At 39.1% G+C, this 24439-nt stretch overlaps 1 protein-coding gene across 4 annotated transcripts; it reads left to right on the top strand.

Moving 5' to 3' along the window:
- Positions 1–992: 992 nt before the first annotated feature.
- Positions 993–23886, top strand: LOC137274119 (cubilin-like). 4 transcript variants are annotated; one of them, XM_067807123.1, is made up of 20 exons: positions 993–1180; positions 5504–5582; positions 5950–6083; positions 6582–6731; positions 6922–7006; positions 7204–7355; positions 11759–11896; positions 12265–12343; positions 12514–12635; positions 14297–14440; positions 15173–15257; positions 15674–15795; positions 16164–16334; positions 17516–17612; positions 18079–18200; positions 18847–18987; positions 20963–21038; positions 21354–21478; positions 21928–22077; positions 22383–23886. In XM_067807123.1, exons 1-20 carry the CDS (start codon positions 1075–1077, stop codon positions 22646–22648), a joined length of 2544 nt encoding a protein of 847 aa, XP_067663224.1. In that variant the 5' UTR covers positions 993–1074; the 3' UTR covers positions 22649–23886. The 4 variants fall into 4 exon arrangements, 3 of the variants coding, with proteins under 3 accessions (XP_067663224.1, XP_067663223.1, XP_067663225.1); XM_067807122.1 differs by having other exon boundaries at positions 12262–12343; XR_010956171.1 differs by lacking the exon at positions 20963–21038 and having other exon boundaries at positions 12262–12343.
- Positions 23887–24439: the final 553 nt, after the last annotated feature.

Raw genomic sequence — 24439 nt, 5'->3', positions numbered from 1 at the left:
ACCTGTGCCCACGACTCAGTAACGTATGCATACAACTCCCAGTGGTCGACCTTGTCATACTGTCGGGATAATATCAAAACCGATGTAACTCAGGACCGGTTAACTCACACAAACAATTGCAAGTTATCAAGTGACTGCGTTTAGTGATGTTGAAAACCTGTATCTGATAATAATACCAAGCCTTGCTAAATGCAAGTTGTATATCTGATATTAGTGCTAACGTCCTGATCACATAATCTTATTTCTTACTCTATTTCATAATCTCTCGCAAACCAAACATCGTTCAATTTCACACATTACGCCACGATGCGTGGCCATTCTCTTTTTCTTTCAGTTAATCCCGATAGTATAAATCCAGTCATCGGTTATTAAGGCAAACATATCCAGTAAAACTCAAAATCTTGAAAAGCAAGCAACTATTACACAATACTACTACTACTACTTGGGGACATGGTGGGCGAGCTGGCTAAGGCGCCAGGCTAGTGATCCTGCGAGGTTTCGGTTTCGGGATAGAGCCCACCTGTGACCGGGTGTAAAAACCTTGACGTCAACTTTGTGTGTAGACTCTTTCGGTGTTGTCACAACCCCTAGTGTACAGTACACAACCCTGTGCACTTAAAAGAACCCACGAATCCATTGGTATATGACCAGATGGTGGCCACAAGAACACGTGCATACACCTAGTTGCGGGTACAGCAACGTGCAGTAAACTTGGACAAAGTGCTGTGACTATGTGTCCCTGTCCACCCAGCTGTCAACTGGGTATCTCGTTGTGAGAGAGCCACAATAACCTCGGTGCGCCTAGTGGCAGCAAGGGTTGTATACTCCCCAGGGAGTTGAGATTGAAACACGATGTGCTGTTGAGATTGACGTCCCGTGAATCGAGGGAAAAATACCAGCGCCTTGAGCATACACTACTGCGTGGATATGTGCGCTATATAAATATCCTATCATCATCTTCGTCGTGTTTTAGGCTTGTGTGCTCTGTTGGGTGTCACATCCGTATAAGTATGTTGCAATCTGTTTCACTGGGACGTAACCTGCCTGGTGTCCTGTATACAAAGGAATAATTTTATGGGTGTTACATTGCATGAGAGCTCTCGACGAAGACAGGACGCTGTTATGAACATACCTTGTTTCGTTGGAATATGTGTGTTGTTGTATGGACCGCTGGTCTCAGGTGAGTGTGATGTGTATTCGTTCTGATATATATTTTATATATTACCCGATGTATTTCTATAGGGTCTATATTTAGCATAAGAAACTACACCTTCGGTCAGTACAGGTAACAGAAGTTTTGAATGGTAGACAGACATATGTGTTATAAAGCTGAGATTGTCCCGGGAAATGTTTTGTGTTTGGCAATATCATTTGTTCAATAGCGCACTCGTAAACAAGAAAACGAAGAAACAGAGTGTTGCCTATCTAGACAAAATGGCGGACACAATTGCGTAATGTTAAGGCACAGGACTGATCGTGCTGGGGTCGGTAAAGGCAGACGCCAATAGGAAATGCATAAGTGTAACTATGTTTTACATCACATTATCATTCGATACAGTTGTTGACGGCTGAATAAAACCTATAAAGTCTAGTTGAATAGAGTTTGATGATATTTACTAAATGATATCTTTGGATGCGAAAATCAGTTCCTTGCCATTTAAAAAGCGATATATGCAACTCAAGGCGAGGTCACAGGCAAACTGGAAAAGAATAGGTTTTATTTTTTGTGGCTCAAGGCCTGAGAGGAAACACACCTAACAATACGAACAACTCCAAGTCTGCTGAAAAACACCCATACCTACAAAACCTTAGGTATATTTCTTATCAAAACTGGCCTTCATATTCGCATATAATCCTGTTTAACCAGCTGTACTAGTGTTAACTTAAACATTACTAAACAAAACAAATAAAGACAAATAAATTAATTACTAACCGTAGCCTCCCGTCGTTCAACCCCCAACCGTATATGGCAGATTTCCTATTTCATGCAAGTGAGTGAGTGACTGAGTTTGTTAAGTTTTATGCCGCACTCTCTAAAATAATCGAGTCTGGACCAACAGCATCAGCAGGGGTCCATATTTCGTACAAAATTAGTCATGCAATCCTAACGCTATTCCTCAAATGCAACTGATAGCTGGTACATGCTGAAAATTTGTTTTCATTGATAACATAGTTTCCTTGAGTCCAGTCCCTCGCTTTGTATGACGGTGAACACTTTCCCTTTCATTGACTATATACCAATATTCCAGCTATATGTCGGCGGTGTGAAAGAAGTCCTATCTGGACCAGACAGTCCAGTGATCAACATCATGATCACCTTCACTGGGATACAAAGGCATGTGTCAACCAAGTCAGCAAGCCTGATCACCCGATCCCATGAGCTTGGGCTTCTGAAAATCAGTGGATTATACATAGATGACGATCTCTCAAATATGCATGGAAATATATGAAACATTATCATTACTATGAAAACAATCAACACAAATGATATAAAATGAAGATAGATGTTATAACATATAGTTCTAATTTTCATGTTTAGAGTACTATAGTTTGCTTAAGCAAATATAGTTCGCTTCTTGTGTAGAGGGTATATGACTGCCTTACACAAATACGGAAGAATAGAGTGGTCAGTGTGTCAACACATTCATTAACTTCGTCAATATTTTTGTTGTAAAATGTTAAAGTAATCCGGAGGGCATTTCGTTTCAAACTCCAGCTTTATTACATCAAAGACAACATATTTTATCTGACCCCTCCAGAAAAGTTAAAAACCTAATCTGGTAGTTTTTCAACTGCTACAATGGAAATCATGCTCAGATAAGTCCAAGTCAATTTCACCTGAAAAGGGAATTATTGTCCCGAATTTAACAATTTTTCAAAATAAATGCGCCACTCATTTTGCTACACGGGGAAAATGATGCCCTTATAAAAGAATTGATATATTTCCATTGTTTAAGATTGTCACGAATGCTACAACAAATTAATTTTTTACTGATGTGGCCATTACGTAACATTTAAAAATTATTTGTGTTATTTAATTGTTTATCGCTTTGAAAATCAAGTGACGAGCCAGTCAGTTTACATTAGTGCGGACGTAATTTGTCAAATCATGGATGACCACTTCTACATATACTGGCATTAGAGAGATAAGTTGTTTCATCTTGATGGGAGGCTGCTTCAGGCTGACACAGCGTAAGATGCCACAACTAATTTTACTTCTGGTGAACTTAACCACGATGTGCACATTTTCAAAATATTCAGTTTGATAAGTCTTTTGACTTGAACATTAGGCATTCCATTCCTTCCAACGTCGTATGGAAGCCCATGGTATCTATATCAACATCAATAACCTTATAATTTCAATCCCAAGAAAACGGGAAATATAGACGATCTGAGTTTAAATGACAATGAGAAACCTTGCCTACATTGTGTGTTGACCGGTGACATAGGTGCACACTATCAACAACAAAATAGTCCTGGTTTCTCATCCGTGTAGAGTGCTACTCTGCACGCAAAATATTTCAATACATTGCGGTGTTCTATTAAGTTAAACGTTTATATTAAACAAACCGGTTCAGTTATTTTAGGCTATGTCTTGTTCACATTTAGCTGACTTGATAAAGACGGACTCAGGTATGAGCTTCGATTCAGGATGTACTTACGCTCTTGTTGGTGAGGTGTGGGCTGGATGGTTTATGTCCATGTAAAGCTCAAGTTCAAATTCAGATTATTGTGACATAACCCCATTTTGTGGTACAAGAGAAAGTCACGCGTACTTCATTTATATACATTTAAACCAACATGACAAAATGACAAGTAGAACATAGTAATGTTCTAAATGTTCTAAATTAAGAACTAATTATCTAGCACTAGAAGACGTTCATACTATTAGACGTTTATCTATTACTAGAAGACAGACGTGATAGATTTCCAATTTCTTTTGAATTTATATTAAATATTCATAAATTGTGACAATACATATGTCCAGTGCATAAACATTTCAATCTAAAATCTGTAAGGGCTTCACATTTAAATAAATAATGAAGTTCATTGACTATTGCCGATGAATTGCCAAGTTTACATGTTCTGTTTTCTCAAGGAAAACCATGACAACAACCAGTTTCTACCGGGTGGTTGTGATTACACGTCATGTATTTGAAAACAGTAGAGTAAATATAAGTTGGGAAGGGAAGAAAGTTTTCAAATAGGGGATATATATATATATATGTATATATATAATATGTATTATTTAAATACCTTAGGTTAGGGTTAGGCTATTTTAAATATTAGCTTTCCAACTTTGATTGAATTGATCTTTTCTTCTTGTGAAAGCAGCCATTGGCATGGTACGCTTGCAGGGTTATGGAATACGAAAGAAAAGCTACATTTATATAATAAAGATCTGGACATGATGCATCCAGGGATCAAAATCAAAATCTCTCTTCTCAAAGAAACTGTGTACACATGCATCATTTTTTTGCCAGTTTTGACCATTTCTGCTGCATTCCAGGATATAGGGTTTATGGGAATAACAGATATTACACTTAGCCGCTGTGACATATAGAGGAAATCTTCCAAGTTCTCCATATACCATGAATGTAGGGATAGAATTCCACAAACCGCAAACCAATATCAGAAATTTGGTTTTTCAATTACGTTTAAATTTTCATATGCCGAAGTTTGACAGCCGTACAAAAGAATAGGGGCTATCATAGCATCAGATGCTTTAAGTAAACAGTCCAACGAAATATTATGATTTTTAGACCTTTTGAAAGACAAAACATTGCTTTGGATCCCTTTGCTGCAAGCTTCTTGATTCATAAAAAACACACGCCATGTGAAGTTTGTGTCGATCGCAAAATGATGAAAAACCGGTTTCAATATAAAGTTAAATTACTTTATATATGATTCACATAGGATTCTTTAGACATGTAAATGAAGTTGTTCTAACTTTAATTGTTGTGTCATTGAACATTTATTCCAAACTTAATCGCAATAATCAAATACTGGTGCATATATGAGATATACATATACAGCGGTGTAACCATGTAACCATGTTTCAGATATATATATATAACGTCATAATCACGTAGTTCTCTTTAAACTAGATCTACTCTGTCAGACAGACAACAAACCATTAGTATGTACAATGCCTATATCTGAGGTGGCAGGTCCGTGGTGAGGGTGGCTATATGCACATCCGAGTAGCAATAACAGAGCTATCTGAATACCCGTAATACCCCTAACTATGTACTCAAGCGGTGTACAAGTGTGTTAGGTTTTTAATGAAATGTACGGATGGTGTGAAATAGACATATGCAAGTCATTCAGTATCGTGGCAACAGTTCCATTGTCTGCGGAACAGACGTTGATCACCTCAGGGTCCATCAAGTAAAGATTGACCAGCCTCCATAGCTGGTCCCATACTGATATCGTTCATTGTTTCAAGGTAACAACGAGAAGCCATAAACAAGCATGTAAGACAGCAACCGTGTTTTTACAGGTGCGTGTAATATCACGCTCCATGCCCAGAGGGAACCGCTGAATTTCACGTCTCCTAACTACCCACAGCACTACGGAAAGTATGTAGAAACATTCCTGTTCATTCTATGAATATTCTGCTCGCAAGAATAAGTGCTCATGAACTGCCCCAAACTTCATGTCTATTAAGAATGCTTATTGTAATATGTTTTTCCTTGATATGTAAGCACTGTGTGTGTGAATGGGAAAGTATTTAGAAACGTCTTATGACTGATCACCTCAACAGGATGTGTAGTAATATATATCCTAAAAATGTATGATGATGAATGTTTATTGTGATGTGTTTCTCCTTGATTTGTAGGCACTGTAGAATGATTTTATAAACTGATATTTGACATGAATTTCACTTTTGTTTGTTCAGATTTACGCGTGAAATGTTGTTCAGTTTAACAATATATTATTTTACAGCAATGAAAACTGTTATTGGGACATCTATCCTGAAACAAGTGGCTACAGGGTTGTGCTCGAAATGGTGTATTCTAATATCGAATACACCTCTACCTGTGTATATGATGTCCTTACCATATACGCCATACATAATGGTAAAATAGTTTTAATAAAATAGTACATTAAAAACTTCAATTATCTGCTATATATCAATTATTTATTGAATATAATTAAATTGTCATACTTTTCACATTATTGGAGCTATTTCTCCAGTTTAACTATATGATCACTGTGGTGCTTCTGTGAGTGAGTTAAGATTTAAGGTCACATGACATGACAATATGTTAGCCATATCATGTCAACATATTTGATATTGAAATGAAATGTGTGTATGATATAAAAACCTGTCGCCAAGTGGCAGAATAAAACCTAGAATATCACAATTAGAATTAAAACTACTCTGTAAACTTAAAATTATTTCCTGTGGTGCTTCAAGGAAGGAAAATAATTGAATATTTGTGAAAGTTTAAGCATTCTCCACACAGGGTTACTGATACGGAAACACATTTCGCATTGTCGTGGTTATATCAATCACTATTTATAAACATTCCAACGTTCTCAAAAAAATTATTCATGACACTTTGTCTGTCCAGGTAACAAAAGCATAGCCACATCCCATAGAACATGTGGAATAAGCAGAAGGATTATTCTCACTCAAGAAGACCAACATTTCCATGCAGTGTTCAAGACTGATAGCACTGACACCAGGAGTGGTTTTCTAATTAGGTACTATGAGAAAAATGGTGAGAAATCTCAAGAGCTTGATACTACAGCGTAAATATAAATTCGTTACTAGATATACCGTAAATTATAAAGTTGATTATTTTTGTCCACTTTTATTTTGACAAGTCGCTTGTATGGGTATGAACCAATAGGTTCTAGATCGGGGATCAACAAAGGCATCAAAATCATCACATTTTACCCTTGTAACAGGTACCGGAATCTGCGGTGTAGATCTCGTAGCAACGTCTGTTGGAAAGACATTCATGTCGCCAGGATACCCAAACTCCTACTTCCAGTGAGTAACTTTATTACTGTATAGGCTAATAGAAGCACTACAGTTTCTTTTATTTGTTGCACAGTTCATAAAGTTAAATAAATCACGAGAGAAAGAGGTGTGGGATTTATTAGTATAACCTTTCAAGACTGTTTTACTTCATGCATAGTTTGAATCATTTATGTGTAGCTCTTACCAGTAAATGGGTCTGTTTGCAGGAGTCAGACTTGTATCTGGACTATTACAACAGAACATCAAAACCAAACTATTCAATTGGATACCATGGATTCGGTAATTCAGAACGCCTCATCTCATGAACCTTGTGACACGGACAATGTCACTGTCTATGACGGACAATACGGTCAATACAGTGAGTACAGACGTGCACATGAATGTTTCTAATGTCAAAGACGGTCAGTTGATCACTTCATGTCTTCAGACTGAGATACTTTTTCTCTAACAAATATTTTAGTTAATGTCTCTGCAAAGGTCTCCATTTAATAAGTGTATACTCAGAGGCAAAAAGTATAATGATACTCAAACAATAAACACAATCAGTGTTAAATTTTACAGTACCATGAAAGACAAATGTTATAAGGTACAGTAGCGACCAACTGTCCTTAAGAACACTGCATTTGGCCATGGCTTTGTGAATTAATGCTGGCCTGGCACCTTCACTTCACTCAGACCACTGAACGTTGATGACAACATTTGGCGGCATTTCTGAAAGCATGAAGGTAGAAACGGATTCGGAATTCGGAAATGGGGATTCGGATTTCGAATCTGAATAATTTTTTTCAGATTCGGGATTCAAATCCCAAATCTAAAATATGTATGTATGCATTTTCGAATTTCGAATCAGATTACACATACATACGGACACACACACACACACACACACACACACACACACAAATGCTAAATCTGAAATATGTATGTATGTATGTATGAGCGTGTGTGCGTGCGCGTCTGTATGAATGAATACATACATGCATGCATACATACATACATACATACATACATACATACATACATACATACATACATACATACATACATACATACATACATACATACATACATACATACATACATACATACATTTACAAATTAATCTGATTCGCTATTTTGACGAACAGTGTCAATATACATTATTTCACTCCCTTTAATGTACCAGGTGGTCCTTGTGATCCTGGGTACATTAAAAATATAAACAACCAAACTGCAGTTTTCCATAATATTTTTTCAGATTTGGGATTCAAATTCCGAATCTGAATATTTTGTTCAGATTAGGAATTATGACCAACAGTGTCAATATACATTATCTCACCCCTTCAAATGTACTAGGTGCTCCTTGTGAACCTGGGTATCAACATAAACAACCAAAGTACAGTTTTACATATTTGAACCTCAAGTTTGACTTCTTTGCATTCGGGTTTCGGCATTTGAGTCCCGAATCTGAATATATATGCCACGATTAAAACTAGTAGTAGGTTTAAATTTACCTTGAATGCTTTGGGACTTACGTACCCCCTCAGGAGGACAAACATTATGCAGTAGTTCTACACCTATTGATGATACAGCCACTAACCATTTCACTTATTCATCTAAACTACCAATGATAAAATATTTCTCTTTTTACAATCCGTTTATCAAATCTAGTACTTCTATGTCTTTTAAAGGTAACGTGCAACTAAAAGCTCACACATAACTGAAACACAATTATCACTTGTTCATGACGTATAATATACATTGCTGATTGTGAACAAAATAACAAATAACGAAATTTTACTTGTACGATTGGGAATCAAATGTGCAATATTGTGTAATTGGATTTACTTCCATCGAAAGGAAACATCTGTGTGACCGAACCCAGTCAGTGCGAGTGTGTGTGCACTCTAGTGTATCGAAGTCTTTTCATTGCCTGGTTCATTTGCCGATACACTGACGGTTCATTGTGTGTGTGCATAGAGACGACCTGTTTGATTGGCATTTTAGAAGTATGGTGAGTTATAAGATCGTATGATTCTTTATGGGTAACACATTCTTTTAGTGTATACGATGCGACGTTTGGATTCTTATACCGTTGGAGTCTTAAATATAATACCATTGTCAAGCCAGAGTTATGTTAGGGTTTGTAAATACATGCTTTCTTCATTTGCGTTCAAACCAGTTACCAAATACCGAGGTGGTGAAGTACTACGTGGCCGGAAACTGTCGTTCGTCCAGTTAAAAAGCAGGACTTGAAATGGACAATCTGAGTTTGCACCGTTGTTCACTTGATCCAGTCATCCGAGAAAAATGGATGCAAATTTCTATGTAAAACAGAACTCTGACTGTTCTTCCAAAAGCGAAGTTGCCACTGGGAATGCAGACTTATCCGTCTTTGGCACCAAGTCGAGGAAAGTCAGTTTGAGTGTCACATAGAGACATGTGGTGGCACTGAAGTCAATACCTAGTGTGACCCCAGTGGGCAACCAGAATTGCAAGGCATCGCTTCGGAATCGAACAAATAAGTCTCAGAATCAAGTGTTGCCCAATTGCATCCCACTCTGTCTGTAGTGCCTGTGCTGAAGTGTCTGTGGCTGAGGGTTACGGCGTCGCACCAGTTTGTCCAGGGCATCCCACAGATGTACGATCGGGTTTAAGTCCGGTGATCCGGAGGACTAGGGAGCACATTGATGGTGTGGTTCTGGAGAAAGTCTATAGTGTGACGTGCTGTGTGTCGTTCCAACAGAAATCGTGATTCATCTCTGAACCAGATTCTACGCCAGTTCGATAGGGTTCAAGGCCTGAACGTTGGTGCACCATTGAACTCGATGTCGACGATGTTACAGTGGAAGCATACGGCCAAAATAAGGTCTTCTGGCACGCAAACCAGCCTCTCTCAACCTGTTTCTCACAGTCTGTGCAGAAAGCCTCCTCAAATCGGGTATTTGATGAGCGAGCGGTACTGGTCGCCATAGCTGATCGATGGCGCAGGTGATGTACCCGGATGTAGTGATCCTGTGCCGCAGTGGTCGCTCGAGGTCGCCCTATACGAGGGGCATCTGCTGCCGACTTTTGCCGGCGATATCTCTTCCAGAGCTGTGAAACGGTGCTTTGGTGACCATTCATGCGCTGGGCAACTGCACGTTGAGATTGGCCAGGTTCAGGGAGAACAATGGCGATATGACGATTGGCTTCACTTAGACGTGGCATGTTGCGTTCGTCAACAATATTCCAAATGCAATGAATAATCGACAGACTGCGACCTACCTTTTATACCCATCGTTGAGACTATTTGATCCCCAACGTTTACGTGCATTGCATGTGAATTGTGTATTCTGTGACACTACAAGCCGGTATTGAAAATCATGCTTTTAAATAAGCCGTCGGGTATTTTGCAGATGGTGCGTTTTGCTGTGATGTTTACAGACATAAACACCATAGGAGTCACAAACCCTTTTGTAAAATGAATCACGTTTAATACATGGCCACATGACATTGCATTTTTCATTATGCGTTTCTTTCTGGAAGAGTATATATGTCATAACACGCACAGGCTGTAATGAACAGTATATTGCTCAATGAGAAAATTTGAGAGCCCGGGTTCGTGTCCATAAAAAACAAATAAAGTGACCTGAAACCTGATGTATCCCACTGAGTGAACATCTAGATGTCTGTGCCAGAGGAAATGATATTACATTAATAACATTTCCTTTTTTATCAAGTTCAAAATTCAGACAAACTAAAATGAATTTTAAGAAAACACTACTTCATAGATACGTTAAAACCACTTTATAATGTATATGTAATGACGCCATACTGTAACTGCTACGATCTCTCTGAAGATACATGTTAGAGAAAATAAGCATTCTGTTTGTACTTATGACTTAACACCTGTAATGTATTTTTACATTTTGTACGTACCAACCTACCTACCTGCCTGCCTACCTACCTACCTACCTACATACTTACCTACATACACGCGCGCGCGCACGCACGCGCGCACGCACACACACACACACACATACATACATACACATACTGCAATGATGAATCTAGGAAAGAAAAATCCGGAATGTGAACAAAAAGTTCAGATTTGGATCCCCAATCCCGAATCCGTTTCTACTTTCATATTGCTCTTATTAAGATACCGCTGTACGACTGGAGAAACATCGATAAAACAGTAAATGGGTTATTTTCAAAACGACTCGGTGCTTCACAGCATTCAAGTTCACCGCAATCACCGATGCATACTCGTCAAGAATGTAACGTCCATGGGACCTGCTGTAAGCTCGGTGACGAAGTAAATATAACTCCTTGGTATATAGAAACATCCTACGCTAACTCCCCCCAATGTTGTCTGCCTCAACATGGACGTATACGGATGCCACAGACGCGAATCCACATTTGTTGCCAGGACTGTAGGGGTTACTGGTCTGGGCGAGCGTTGGAGGTGCGTAGTTCCAATACCTCCCCATCGGTCATTTTCATTGAAGCGTCATTTCCCATTTGTTCCACAACGATGAATAATTATGTTGCTACTTTGAGTTTCGTCGCCCATTTTAACACACTCGTTCTCTGGTAAAAATCCAAAACTTAATTCACAAGATTACCAATGAAAGGATTTCATGTCATCCCTGAGTGTAAAGGAATAGCCAAATGGAAACTTTAATATGAAAAGCATGGTGTGGTAAGTTTTCTCGCGCGACAGTTGTTGGTCTTCGTCAATTTTAAATGATAACAAAGGTTTTCTGACATTGTTGATAATATGATGTTTTATTATAGGTTCTTACCAACTTGGCACATTCTGTGGTAACCAAAGACCTGTGTTTAACAGTGCTGAGGACAGCTTGAGTGTTCGTCTACAAACTGATTCCTCGAGAAACTACAAAGGATTCAAAATGCTATACAAAGCTATACCGGGTGTGTATGCTTTTACCAGTTAAATTATGATGTAAATGTATAGCTCTCCAGAAAGGCAATTAAAGTTCTGATCTCCTTGTGAATTATATGTTTCATGTCCACTGATTAGATTTACTATTACTCTTTTATTTACCTCACTTTCGCAAAGCATGCAGATCGTAAAAGTAATTTAAGTCCCCATAGATCCAAGTATGGTGATCCTTACCTTTAGTTGCTGGTGATCCAAAGCATGTTCTTTGTATTATCTTCTTTCATAATATCGTTTTATGATTACGTGTTAGGTTGAAATTATCCGTGATATCCTAGTGTTTTTACTGTTCGTCATTAACATAAAATGTGCAATTGCCGCTGTTCTCCACTGTCAGCAGCAACGTGCAACTTTACGCTTGCCGCAGATTTCAGTCCAGTGATGATTGTCTCCCCTGGCTGTCCAAACAACTACACAAAGTAAGTAAAAACTTGGTTACAGTTCGACTTATCAAAAGATGTATGCACTTGTAGATACGTCTCGCCTTAATAATTTCCAGAAATTTGAATAAGCTTTTTATCACGTGGATAAATCCGAAATGGATGACGCAAGTATATCTGTTTCAGATTACTTTTCCTTTTCCTTGCAGTGAATTGGACTGTCAGTGGACTATAAATGCACCGATAGGAAGAAACATCACGGTGAAAATTCTTTTTCTTGATTTCGAAAATGGGTCATCGTGCATTGATGATTATCTGCTGTTTAAAGATGGTAGGTAAAGCATGGATGCATGTAGTATTCCTCTTGGTATTGCGGGAAACAGTTCCAGCTCTTTGTCATGAGACATTGTAACAAGTAAAACAAGAACGTAATCTGGATAATTTCATGATCACAACTTACATATAACCTCCCTAAAAGAGACACATAGATGATACTGATATATGAAATTTCAAAGAACGTTTTTCATTTTTTTTGTTTTAATATCGCTGTCATAATACTATTTTGTGATCATGGAACGAATGCACAGTGCAGAAATTTATTTTCAGTTCACGTGCAGTTCTGAGAAATTGTGTGCAATGACACCGACTACATAAGTCCTTTTTGCTTTGAATGCGTCACTGGCATTTTAGCTACGTGAAAGAATAACTTTATGTCGAGACTCGCCGCTGTAAATGGAAATATTGTCATAGTTCATTTGGAGGCTGAGGAGTCTCAATCTGCCGTTGCACGTCACGTGACTACATCTGCGACGCAGGACCTGTACATCTGAGTACTTCATTTATGGAATTCAACTACCATTGCACCTGTAGCTGCCGAGCTTATTCTGACGATTATTAGTACCTGAAACAATGTGATTATCACACGACGCTAAGTCAGTTATTTGCAAAATATTTAACTTTTTTAAAAACGAAGGCGAATGGGGTAGGCCTCAAGTATCGTTTACGAACTGCACGTGCTGTTGGGGTGACGGAAGGAAAGTTAAAAACTATCTTGAAAAACTGTACCGATTCAACCTGCACAGACACAACTGAGGGGACCGTCTCAAAACCCACACGATGTGAGAAAGTCGATTCATTTCAACAACAGCTGGTTAGAAACGCCATTAAGTCTCTAGATAAACAAAATACCTTTGTCTCTCTGCGTATTCTGAAAAAGCATATGGAGACAAATCATTCTTAACTCATTTCAAAATATCAGTTATGGAAGTTGCTTCACAAATTTGGTTTCCGTTACAAAAAAGTAGGCTCAGAAAATAGACGTGCACTGTGCGAGAGGTCTGATATTGTTCAACTAAGAAACCAGTACTTACGCAAAATTCGAAAGAAACGTACAGAGGGTTACGAGCCTGTATATTTGCACGAAACATGGGTAAATGCTTCCCATACCACAGGGACACATATCATGGCTTTCAAGTACCTAATACAAAGGTACCAACATCTAACAGTAAGAAGGGGGACATGATGGAATGGTTGCAAAATAAAGCAGTATCGTATCCAGAAAAAACAACCAAACCTGTTCTGTATGACATCATAAATTCAAATAAAACCACACCTGTCTTTAAGTTTGATGAGTACCTTACAGAACATGGTCATTCAGTTTTGCGATTGCCATTGCGATTATATATATGTGTGTGTGTTTGTGTGTGTGTGTGTGTATGTGTGTGTGTGTGTGTGTGCTATCCTAGTTTGTTTTCATCGCAAAATAGGTGTAATATTGCCGATGCGATGTAAACCTTTAACTCACTCACTCACTCTCTCTTGTCACAGGGCAGCCCTATTGCCATAAAACAACCTTATTGTCACCAAGCCTTATTTCCAAATCGAGTGATCTGTTCTCACAAACATCACATGTACCTGAATTCAAAGCATCGTATACATAAACTGCATTCACCAATTAATGAAAGATGCACAAATAATACATTTCCGTTTAAGGTACGACAGCGGATGCTCGCCAACTGGCAAAGATTTGTGAACAAACGTATACTCCCATCGTCAGCTCCAGTAACCATATGGCCATCATATTTCACTCAGACAGTTCTGTCACAGGAGGAGGATTTCGTTTGCAGTACACATCTGGTAATAGCCTTAGCAACTGCTTTTAACTTTTTGTATGCACAATATCGAGGATCAGAAAAACATAATTTCCACAAAACCTATTATGGGGGGACTTTAGTTTGTACCCTGTTCCAAATAACAGGATCTCTCAAATTAAAGATTCTGAATCATCGGGTTGAACATCCGAACAACCCATCAGTTCTCACCTGAAGATACTGTATTTACTCTAAACTGTGATGATATCATAATAATGATAAGGGTATTTATAAAGCGCTAGTTCCACATCACTGAGGGACATGCTCAAAGCGCGTATGACATCTATGCATATGCACAGGGCGGACAACAGTGGATACAGTTAGTGGTAGCGTTTGAAGAGGTACGTTTTCAGTCCAGATTTAAACAAAGATAGCGTAGGTGCACTCTTGAGGTTAAATGGGAGAGAGTTCCATAATGAGGCAGCTGCATGTGAGAAGGATCGAGCCCCAATAGATTTCAGTTTATATACTGGTACAGTCAAGAGCAGTTGGTCAGCTGATCGGAGATTTCTAGAGGGCTTGTAGTGGGCAAACATGTCCGGAAGATAGACAGGGGCAGTGTTTTGAAAAGACTTGTAGACTAAAGAAAGGATCTTAAAGTCAATCCTTTCATCCCATCCATTCCCTCTTGGTCATCGGAACATCGTCAGTTGACATTCTTATTAACTGTGAATTATTTTCAAAATGTTATTTCACTTGGTTTGCTCTACTGTTACAGCTAGCCCCTGTGGATTGACAGAACTTTCTGCATCTTCTATCGAATCGAATGTCTTGATGTCTCCTGGATATCCGGGCTATGACAAGTAGGTGCCTACTTTCTTGACAAATGAATAAAGGTTAGCTACGTACCATGTGGTAAACAACACTTCACACGTAACCCATACGCAGAATTGAACACTTGGTGACCAACGACTTTTCCCTGTAAACGTGACTTAGATGCTGGCAGTTAGTATAACTACGCATGTGACTTGTAAGAAACATTTCTCATTTAAATGGGTCTTTTCATTCACAGGCACAGCCGTTATGATTCTTCCATAAATATAGTAACATTTTCCTTATACCAAAAGCCATTTAGAAGCCAAAGGTCCTATTTACACATGTCAATACTTTGACTGTACACATACATGGGCTTTAATATATTTCAAAATTAAACAAATGAAGAAATCACGTGTTACAAGTTTGTATAATACCAACTTATCTATATAAATTCAATTTTCAGCAATGTAAACTGCGAGTGGAAACTTAGAGCGCCCGCTGGATATGAAATTAAGGTTGAAATTATATCTTTGTCTTTGGAATTTTCGCCGCGATGTTCAAGGGACTACCTTCTCATCAGGGACGGTAAGCCCATTGTACAAACGTACATAATCACCGTGCTCTTCGTCCCGATTAGGTTTCTTGTTACTTCTGAGACAACACCTGAACTTTCAGTTTTAGTCATAAATCCCAAAGAATATATTTCGTCATTATTTCGGGGTGAGCAAGCTAATGACCGCCAGATCAAATTCAATGGTTTTCGCTCTAGATGTTTCTTTATTATCATTATTATCTGAAAGAACTTTGGGACATCACGTGTAATAACTGGCACGTGCAGTTTATCACAGTTATTCCAAATATGTTCTATAGCAGGAGCCTCACTTGAATACTGGCATGCATCTGTAAATGCCCCAGAACTGATAACACCACCTGTGTAAATATCTTTCCTCAAGGTTCATGGTTTTACACTCCTCGAATGGGTAAATACTGCGGTGTTGTCAATTATGTAAAACACATCAGCTCCAGAAACCACATGAATATCAGCTTCCATACCGACGGCGCTAAGACGGGAGATGGTTTTTATCTGAGGTACATAGCTGGGAATTTTCATAAAACATTTACAGGTAAGATAATTATGTTTAGTTGCTCAACCATTTATCAGTTGGGTGTAAGAGGCCTAGGAATGTGTAATTTCTTCCCCTCTTTGGCAAATGGTTATGGCACAGGTCGACCTATCATTAGCTACATTTATAAAAAGTCAGAAACGAACAAATTACAATATGAACGAGAGAATAATCAATTAAAGCTAAATATTGCAATTACAAATCCTTATTTACAGAGAGGTCCAAGGATGATGGCGCAATAGCAATATCCAGAACAATATCTTCTATATTACCGAAAATCAGTTCTATTTTTACATCCGAAGCAAACGCCATGTTAACACCCTAAACTTAAACAATATATAATCTATTCAGACTCACTTTCTTGCCTTCAGGCCATTAAAACATATCCTGTATATATCATATATATGATAATATTATTGGAAGTTTAGAGAAAATAACTGAGGTTGTAAGTGGCTGTACCCTCAAAGGGGGTGTTAAAACATTGCAAAAGTATTGTCCTCCTGAGAGGGTACGTAAGTCCCAAAACCTTCGAGGAAAATTTAAACTTACCAGGATTTTTAGACGTAGTATTCTTGTATTATAATTGTGGCTAACGTTTCTTACAATCGCCAGCAGCTGAAGGGATGGTGTAATATTATAGTTCTTTTGTTGTCCATCGCGATCGTTGGTAGGTTGTTATGATATGACACTTTCTGTGTTCACTATTCTCGTCACGACGTGGCTGCAATGTTGCCGCTGTGACGTTAAATATTAACTCATTCACTGGGTAAGTAGAATGTGGGGTGGGCTGGGTTTCGGGGGGGGGGGGGGAGGGGACGTTAGTGATTGGGGTATTTTATGGTGCCTGAGGCTGGCATTTACCAAAGAGCATACAGTTTACTTGATCCCTTGTTCAGGCAATGCGGACAAAATTGTCAATTACACACTTTAACCTCATGTTTACAGTTGGTGTTGCGAAACAAACTTTAAATGCTATTTACATCAGTACACAAGACACACTCAATTATGCAGGTGTAGGGAGTCTACAGAAAAGAATATATCGATTTTCAATCAAAATGTATTTTGGATGATCTCCCCTAGCTATTCTGTATTTAAATTTAAAACCAACTGTTTAAAAAGACAAACAGCTATATCAAACTTTACTATTTGTACCTCCATCGCTTCCAATTGTGTTTATACAGGGAGATCTTCTGTTTGTGGCAGTTCGTTGCTCAGCGTCAGGAAAGACTCATGGGAATATCTGTCATATCCTGGGTATCCAGACCCCCACTACGATAAGTAAGCAGATATAAACATCATCGTTGTAAGAAAATCCGCTTTCATTACTGGCATGTGAATACGGTGACTCCTGTGACACCTGTGTTCTGTCCTGATCCTGCATCTTCATAATGCTACAACGTGACGACCTAAGATAATCCTGACGTTATGAGGGTTTCTTGCATGAAGTCATCACGACGGGCGTACCCATAGGCAAGAGAATGGATGCTATTTATCCCCTTCCCTGTTTCGGAATATACAAGGTCTTTATGCATTACGTCCTGCCACACTCATAGTTAGGGTGTTGGTATTGTCTATTATTATGAGGAAGAACACTCCAAATATTGATCGAAAATGGTGTAAAAATATGACCGCCAAACAGCCGAAAGTTGCGGCCATGGAACAGGCGCGTGTAGTTCTGTGAGCAAACTCACTTGCCGCCCTCACATTTACATGTCATCTAATCATTTTACGTCTTTCTTAAAAGCAACGTGTCTTGCGAGTGGACAATCTCAGCACCATTTGGATATAAAGTAAAGGTTAAAGTTCTGACTATTTCTCTGGAATACGATTCATCCTGCTCTAAAGACTACGTGCTCTTCAGAGCCGGTAAGTACCATGTTCCTTTTAACTAAATTACTCCGGAATACCTTTAGTCATGTTTTCCTTCGAATTGAATAGGATTATCACTGATCAATAATTATACTACTCAAAAAAGAAGCGCATAGCTGCAAATTTTTACCCTTAAGGTTCAGTAATACAGGGGGGTCATGAAGAAAACCAGTCAGTATCTTGTGTGGCCACCATTAAGATCAATGGTTGCTTGACATCAGGTCCCATAGACTGGACCAGATTCCGGATGAAGTGCCTGGGAATGAGTTGGCACTCTTCCCTCAATTCCACAAACAGAGCAGGAAACGTCTGTATCTGTGTCTGAGGGTCACAACGATCAAATTCGTCTCACATATGTTCAATAGGGTTAAGACCCGGTTGCCACAAAAGGCAACTATGGTTGTCGTTAGAGGCGACTAACGGGATCGAGTGGTCAGACTCGCAGGCTAAGTTGACACATGTAATCGGTTCCCACTTCCGCAGATCGATGTTTATGCTGTTGATCACTGGATTGTGTGGCCATGACTCTATACAGTTTGAATATTGCTGAGTGAAACTAAACTCAACTCAAGTATATTTAGTATATTTCTACCGTACGCATTTCTTTTGCTCGACAACACATTAATTCTTTGTATTTTTCAAGGTTCCACGTCTTACGCCACATACTGTGGTGACGTCCCCGGCTATATCGTCAGTTCCAGCAACGTGATGACCATCACATTCCGCACCGACAGTTCTGTCACCGACAAGGGTTTTTCTCTGAAATACACTGCGGTGACGAAAGGTGCTTAATCTTATACTGATGTGTATGCGTTTTGCCTTTCATGAACTAACGTATTTAAACATATTGCTTTCAAATCATTTGAAGAATCTTTATACATCAACATAAAAACAGCTCTGAATAAAATTAAACTTGAATTTCACTAAACCTTTTTGGAAGTTTATTATGTGTAAAAATAATACAATTGATTGTACCATTGTCACTAAGCTATTGGTTTGCATAAATATGGTCCAGAAAGCTGTTACCTCAATGAAATGTCTAATAAAGTGACATATGTAAGGCTATGTATGATATTGGCCATGATATGTTGTTTTACGAAAGCAAACATGTAATTCTCTGAAGAAACACATCGATGTTATATTAAGTCACGTCAGTACGAGGGTTGACTGAAAAGTTTTCAGCCTGAGTGGTTTTTCCCCACAAGGTAGAGACAGGTGTTTGCCACCAATGAGGACAATCATTTAGTGAATCATAGACACAAGAACTACAAACGTACTAATAGTTTTATCTCAACTACAGCTCTTTTGGTAAACCTACCCTCTGAAATCATCAGAAATGGACAAAACTGAATACAGGGCAGTCATCAAGTACTTGCAAAAGAAAGGGATGTCCCCAACACAGATACATGCTGACATGGTCTCCACTCTAGGGGATGATGCTCCTTCATTTTCCACAGTAAAGAAGTGGGCTGCAGAATTTAAGCGTGGCAGACAAAGCCTTGATGATGACCCACGCTCAGGAAGGCCTTCAACAGCAACCACTCCTGAAAACATCATGCGAGTGCTCGATATGTTGATGGATGATCGACGATTGACTACTCGACATATTGCTAGTGTAGTGGGCATCTCTCATGAGAGGGTTGAGCATATTATCACCAACGAATTAGGAATGACTAAAGTTTCTGCAAGATGGGTGCCAAAGCTCTTGACAGCAGAACAGAAACGTGTCAGGTTCCAGACGTCCCTTGAAATTTGCGTCGTTTTGATTTGATTTTGTGGCACGATTTGTAACCATGGATGAGACCTGGATACATCACTTTCAACCAGAAACAAAACTACAGTCAAAACAGTGGAAGCATCCTGATTCAAAAGCTCCGAAGAAAGCCTAGTCTGTTCCTTCAGCTGGAAAGGTGATGGCATCAGTCTTTTGGGATTCCAGGGGTATTCTGCTCATTGATTATCTTGAAAAAGGTCAAACTATCAACGGCAGATACTATGCTGATCTACTGAACCAGTTGCGAGAAGCAATCAAAGCCAAACGACGAGGGATGATCGCTAAAGGTGTCCTCTTCCACCAAGACTATGCGCCTGTTCACAAATCGGTGGTCAACAATCCGCGATTGTGGCTTTGAACTCATTGACCATCCTCCTTATTCACCTGATTTGGCTCCTTCTGACTTCCACCTGTTCCCCAAAATGAAAAAGGAACTCGCCGGTCGCCATTATGCAAGTAATGATGACGTCATTTCCGCTGTGACTGATTTTTTTAGGGTAGCTGAAGAAGATTTCTTCCTGACCGGGATTCGGGCCTTGCAGCATCGCTGGTAAAAGTGTGTGAACTTGGAAGGGGACTATGTAGAAAAATAAATTACAAACGTGGACTTTGTAACTTTTTTTACAGTGAGGCTTAGAACTTTTCAGCCACGCCTCGTATATATGAAAATAAATTGACTATTTTCAAACGGAAACGGTAAGAATGACATATGCATTTGTTATGAACGGTTGCTATCCTATCCCTCCAAATAAAAAGCCGACCCGTGTCTCCTAGAACATCAGCAGATAGCGGTGGTGTGGTTTAAGCTTTTCACGTCACGGGTCCGATTCCTTAAATAGTCCATTTCGGTTGTTCCCTGCTGCGATAAGGCCAAAATATTGCTAAAAGCGGTATTACTGCATACTCACACATCATCACATAAACCTATCACCATCCCAATGTTGCAGATCCCTTTGATAACACAAATATACCTTCCTTGTTTCAGGATGTTTCAAACATGAAACATTACGCTATAAGACGAAATATATTGAATCACCGAATTATCCCCTGTCATATCCCGAGTAAGTACACGACACACCTTTTAGGATAAACACGGCAACACAAAGGTAAAAACCTGCGGGACAACACCGCAATGGTTGTTGCTATCACTACAAAGACAATGTTATGAACCTTTCGTTTTTCTCCGTACGCACAGTCATACAGTTTGCATGTTAGTTTTTGGAGTCACACCCTAAGGAACAGAAAGAAATACACAATTCCTTTCATGTTCATACTACAATTTGTTTTCTTTCCCATGCCGTCTGTGGTGAATTTCTCTTATTGCCTTATGTACATGCGGAACTCACAACTGATACTAATGTCCATTTGAATTTTAGCAATACGGACTGTGAGTGGACAATCAGTACATCCATTGAGGGATATGTAATCCATGTTGAAGTGGTCTATTTCAACATTGAGTACGACAGCACGTGTTCCTGTGATTATGTAGAGCTCTTTAATGGTAATGACTTGCAATTACTCATGGTTATCCTAGAACTGGGTAAAAGACACATTTACCTAAATCAAATTTAACCCCTCATAACCAATGTCGAAACCATCAGCTACCTACGTGGCTTCGAGTTTTTCCCCCGCTGTGATGAGGATATGTTGTCCACGTTGATGTCACAATAGACACGCGTCTTGTGTAACAGCAATATTTGCGTTTGCGCTGTATTATGGTCTGTCCTCTTCTTATGTGGGATTATCCACATTTGATTTGTACTTTTACGATAATAATAGTTAATGTAATTGAGGAACATTTGATAGTAAAGAAAAATTATCATCCCCACAATAGAACAAATTAGATACTTTTTCAAAGCAATGTATCTCATAACAAATGTGTGTAACATTAGCTGGTGCCATTTGTGTGATTATCATAATGTTCTGACATGTTGTATATTCTGTTAATAGGCACGAGTTCGATGGGTCGATGGTGTGGAAGAGATGGACCAAATATCCAGATCACAGGGCAAACACTGAAGGTCCAATTCCACTCTGATGGTTCGACTTCCCTCAGAGGATTTAAGTTGTCGGTTACAGCCGCCGAACCTGCATCTGAACGTATGTTTTTCAGTTTTTATTCATTCATATGAGAATGCAATGGGGTAGCCCAGAGGTTAAAGCGTTCGCTCGTCTGGGGGGACCCGGATTCGATGACCCACGAGGAATATAACTTAACGCTGGTTTTCACACCTTAACATGCTAAAAGTAGCGTGCAATCCACACTAATTTGAAACAGCCCTAAACCAAATAGATACACACTTTCCCGTCGTGCCAGAACATCAAGTCTGGGAGTGTGGGGTTGCGCGCGCGAGGCGGAGGAGGGGTGTTTTCGCCATTTCATTTTCATTTTCATTTTTATTCAGCTGAATCGTTCTGGTTGCTCGGCGCCCTACTTGGAGGTATATTTGGCGGTGTCGCGGCTATGTTTATCACAATATACTGCTGCTGCGCGGAAAAATCCAGTCCTAACACCCAACAGCAGAGGAACAGATCTACGCCTACTGCCCCTACTGATTACAGACCTTACCGTGAGATAATTTTGCTGTCAGACATACAGTCTGTTGTGACATCATCCACTAACGGTGCATCGGAATATCAAGGGATAGATAACCCAGTGGGACCCAGTTGAGTTTCGCATGACGTACATGTTTGTATTACATATCGGCATATTCAGGAAGTGAGGAGGTGTACAATATTATCCCCATTTACGTGGAATCTTTTAAACGTACCACTGACAAGAAATCTTCGTGGTGTAATGTACGCTGTGGATGTCGTTTGGCATATTTCAGTGTGTTTTACTGTTGTTTGTCATTTCAAATGATGCATGTTTGTCCATGTTGTGTGTATGATTACCATGTTATTTTATTAGTAATTACATATTATATATATTGATAGGGACGATGGTATGGACTTGTGCGTGTTCAGTATGTCTGTCATGAGTAAATCGTAAGACTTTACTGGTATTTTGCTTTGATGGAATCCACGAGCACGGCTTATGAAGAAGTAAAATCTAGGGGGAATTGTTGAGTAAAGGACACTAGCACTGTCATTGTCAGTTCGTATATAAAACATAGACGCGCAAGAGAATACAAGGTCTTAACCCCCTAGATGGTGATCTACCTGCGATTGCTGGTGATGGTGCCTGTTTTTTACTGTCCTAATTTGAAATCCTGTTTTAGAGATATATACTAGTTTGATTTTTTTTATGTCTGTGGTGGTCGAGTTGTTTTTCTCTCCTTTGACGACAGGTTTTATATTATATACATATTGCTTATCTAAATATCCATTTTATTATCATCACGATATGGCGGAAGACTTACCGATGTGACGTTAAATCTTAACTCACTAACTCACTCAAAGGTCTTAACTACAATCATAACAAATTCCGTTCGGTGTAAAAGAAAAAAATAGCCTTTAAGATGTTTCAGTTTAACTCAGTGATGATGCCAGTTGATGATACCAGCGTAAGCAAGGGTCATGCCAGAAGCATCAGCCGTTGGAAGATTGAAGCATCCCATTGACAAAGTAGGAAGATGTAGGTGTTCGGGCCGCTGATACATTGATATCATGTACTCCCCGGTATACACTCTTGTTCCAACATGTCAATATCGTGACATATGTCACTGACACGGATGATGTCCCCATGTTTATGGAAGAAACTGCTGTGCGAAGTGGATCAATAGAGTACATACACCAGAAAGCAAGTCAGCAGACAATCCGATTCTCATCATTGCTTTACCATGGAATTTATGGTTATTTTATGACAGACAGTGACACTCGTTTTCAAAAAATGATGTATACTAGGGTATGCATCCTTTTCATAAACGTTCCACATACTGAGTGAGTAAATGTGGATATGTACACAGAGTTATGTCTCAGTTGTATTATGACACTCCTGGTGAGGTGACCACAGCTGGTATAGTCAGCAAATGGAAGGTATAGTCAGCAAATGGAACTACGTCTACTCGGCCTTCAGTGTCCCACACACCATAACCATGCATCATTCACGTCTCATACACGCAAAGACAACAACCAGATAATGATCCGATTTAAGATGTATCTAAGTGAAGAAGGAATCATCCCTCTGCCAAGTTCCTGTGGCCTGTTCGACTACCGCAATGCTGTGCAAGTCAATAATTATACCAGTTTTCTGAGCTTCTGGCATACAGCCCTAGACTACAGACACCCAAGCGCAATATTAACAATACAATATTAACAATACAACACACATTATATCATAATTTTAAAACCAATAACGGAAAATATAATAGAGTAATGTACTTATTATTATTAATCATGGTGGATCCGAAATAAATAAAAAGTCTGTGAAGTGAACTCGTTATGCGTGAAGATCACCATCAACACAATAAGATCCTGACGTTTGAATTTTGACAGTTGTAGCCGTGTAACTTTGTCACAC

Source organism: Haliotis asinina, chromosome 2, assembly GCF_037392515.1.
Source record: "Haliotis asinina isolate JCU_RB_2024 chromosome 2, JCU_Hal_asi_v2, whole genome shotgun sequence".
Taxonomy (NCBI): domain Eukaryota; kingdom Metazoa; phylum Mollusca; class Gastropoda; order Lepetellida; family Haliotidae; genus Haliotis; species Haliotis asinina.
The sequence above is the reverse complement of the archived record's forward strand: the minus strand, read 5'-3'. Positions and strand labels throughout refer to the sequence as shown.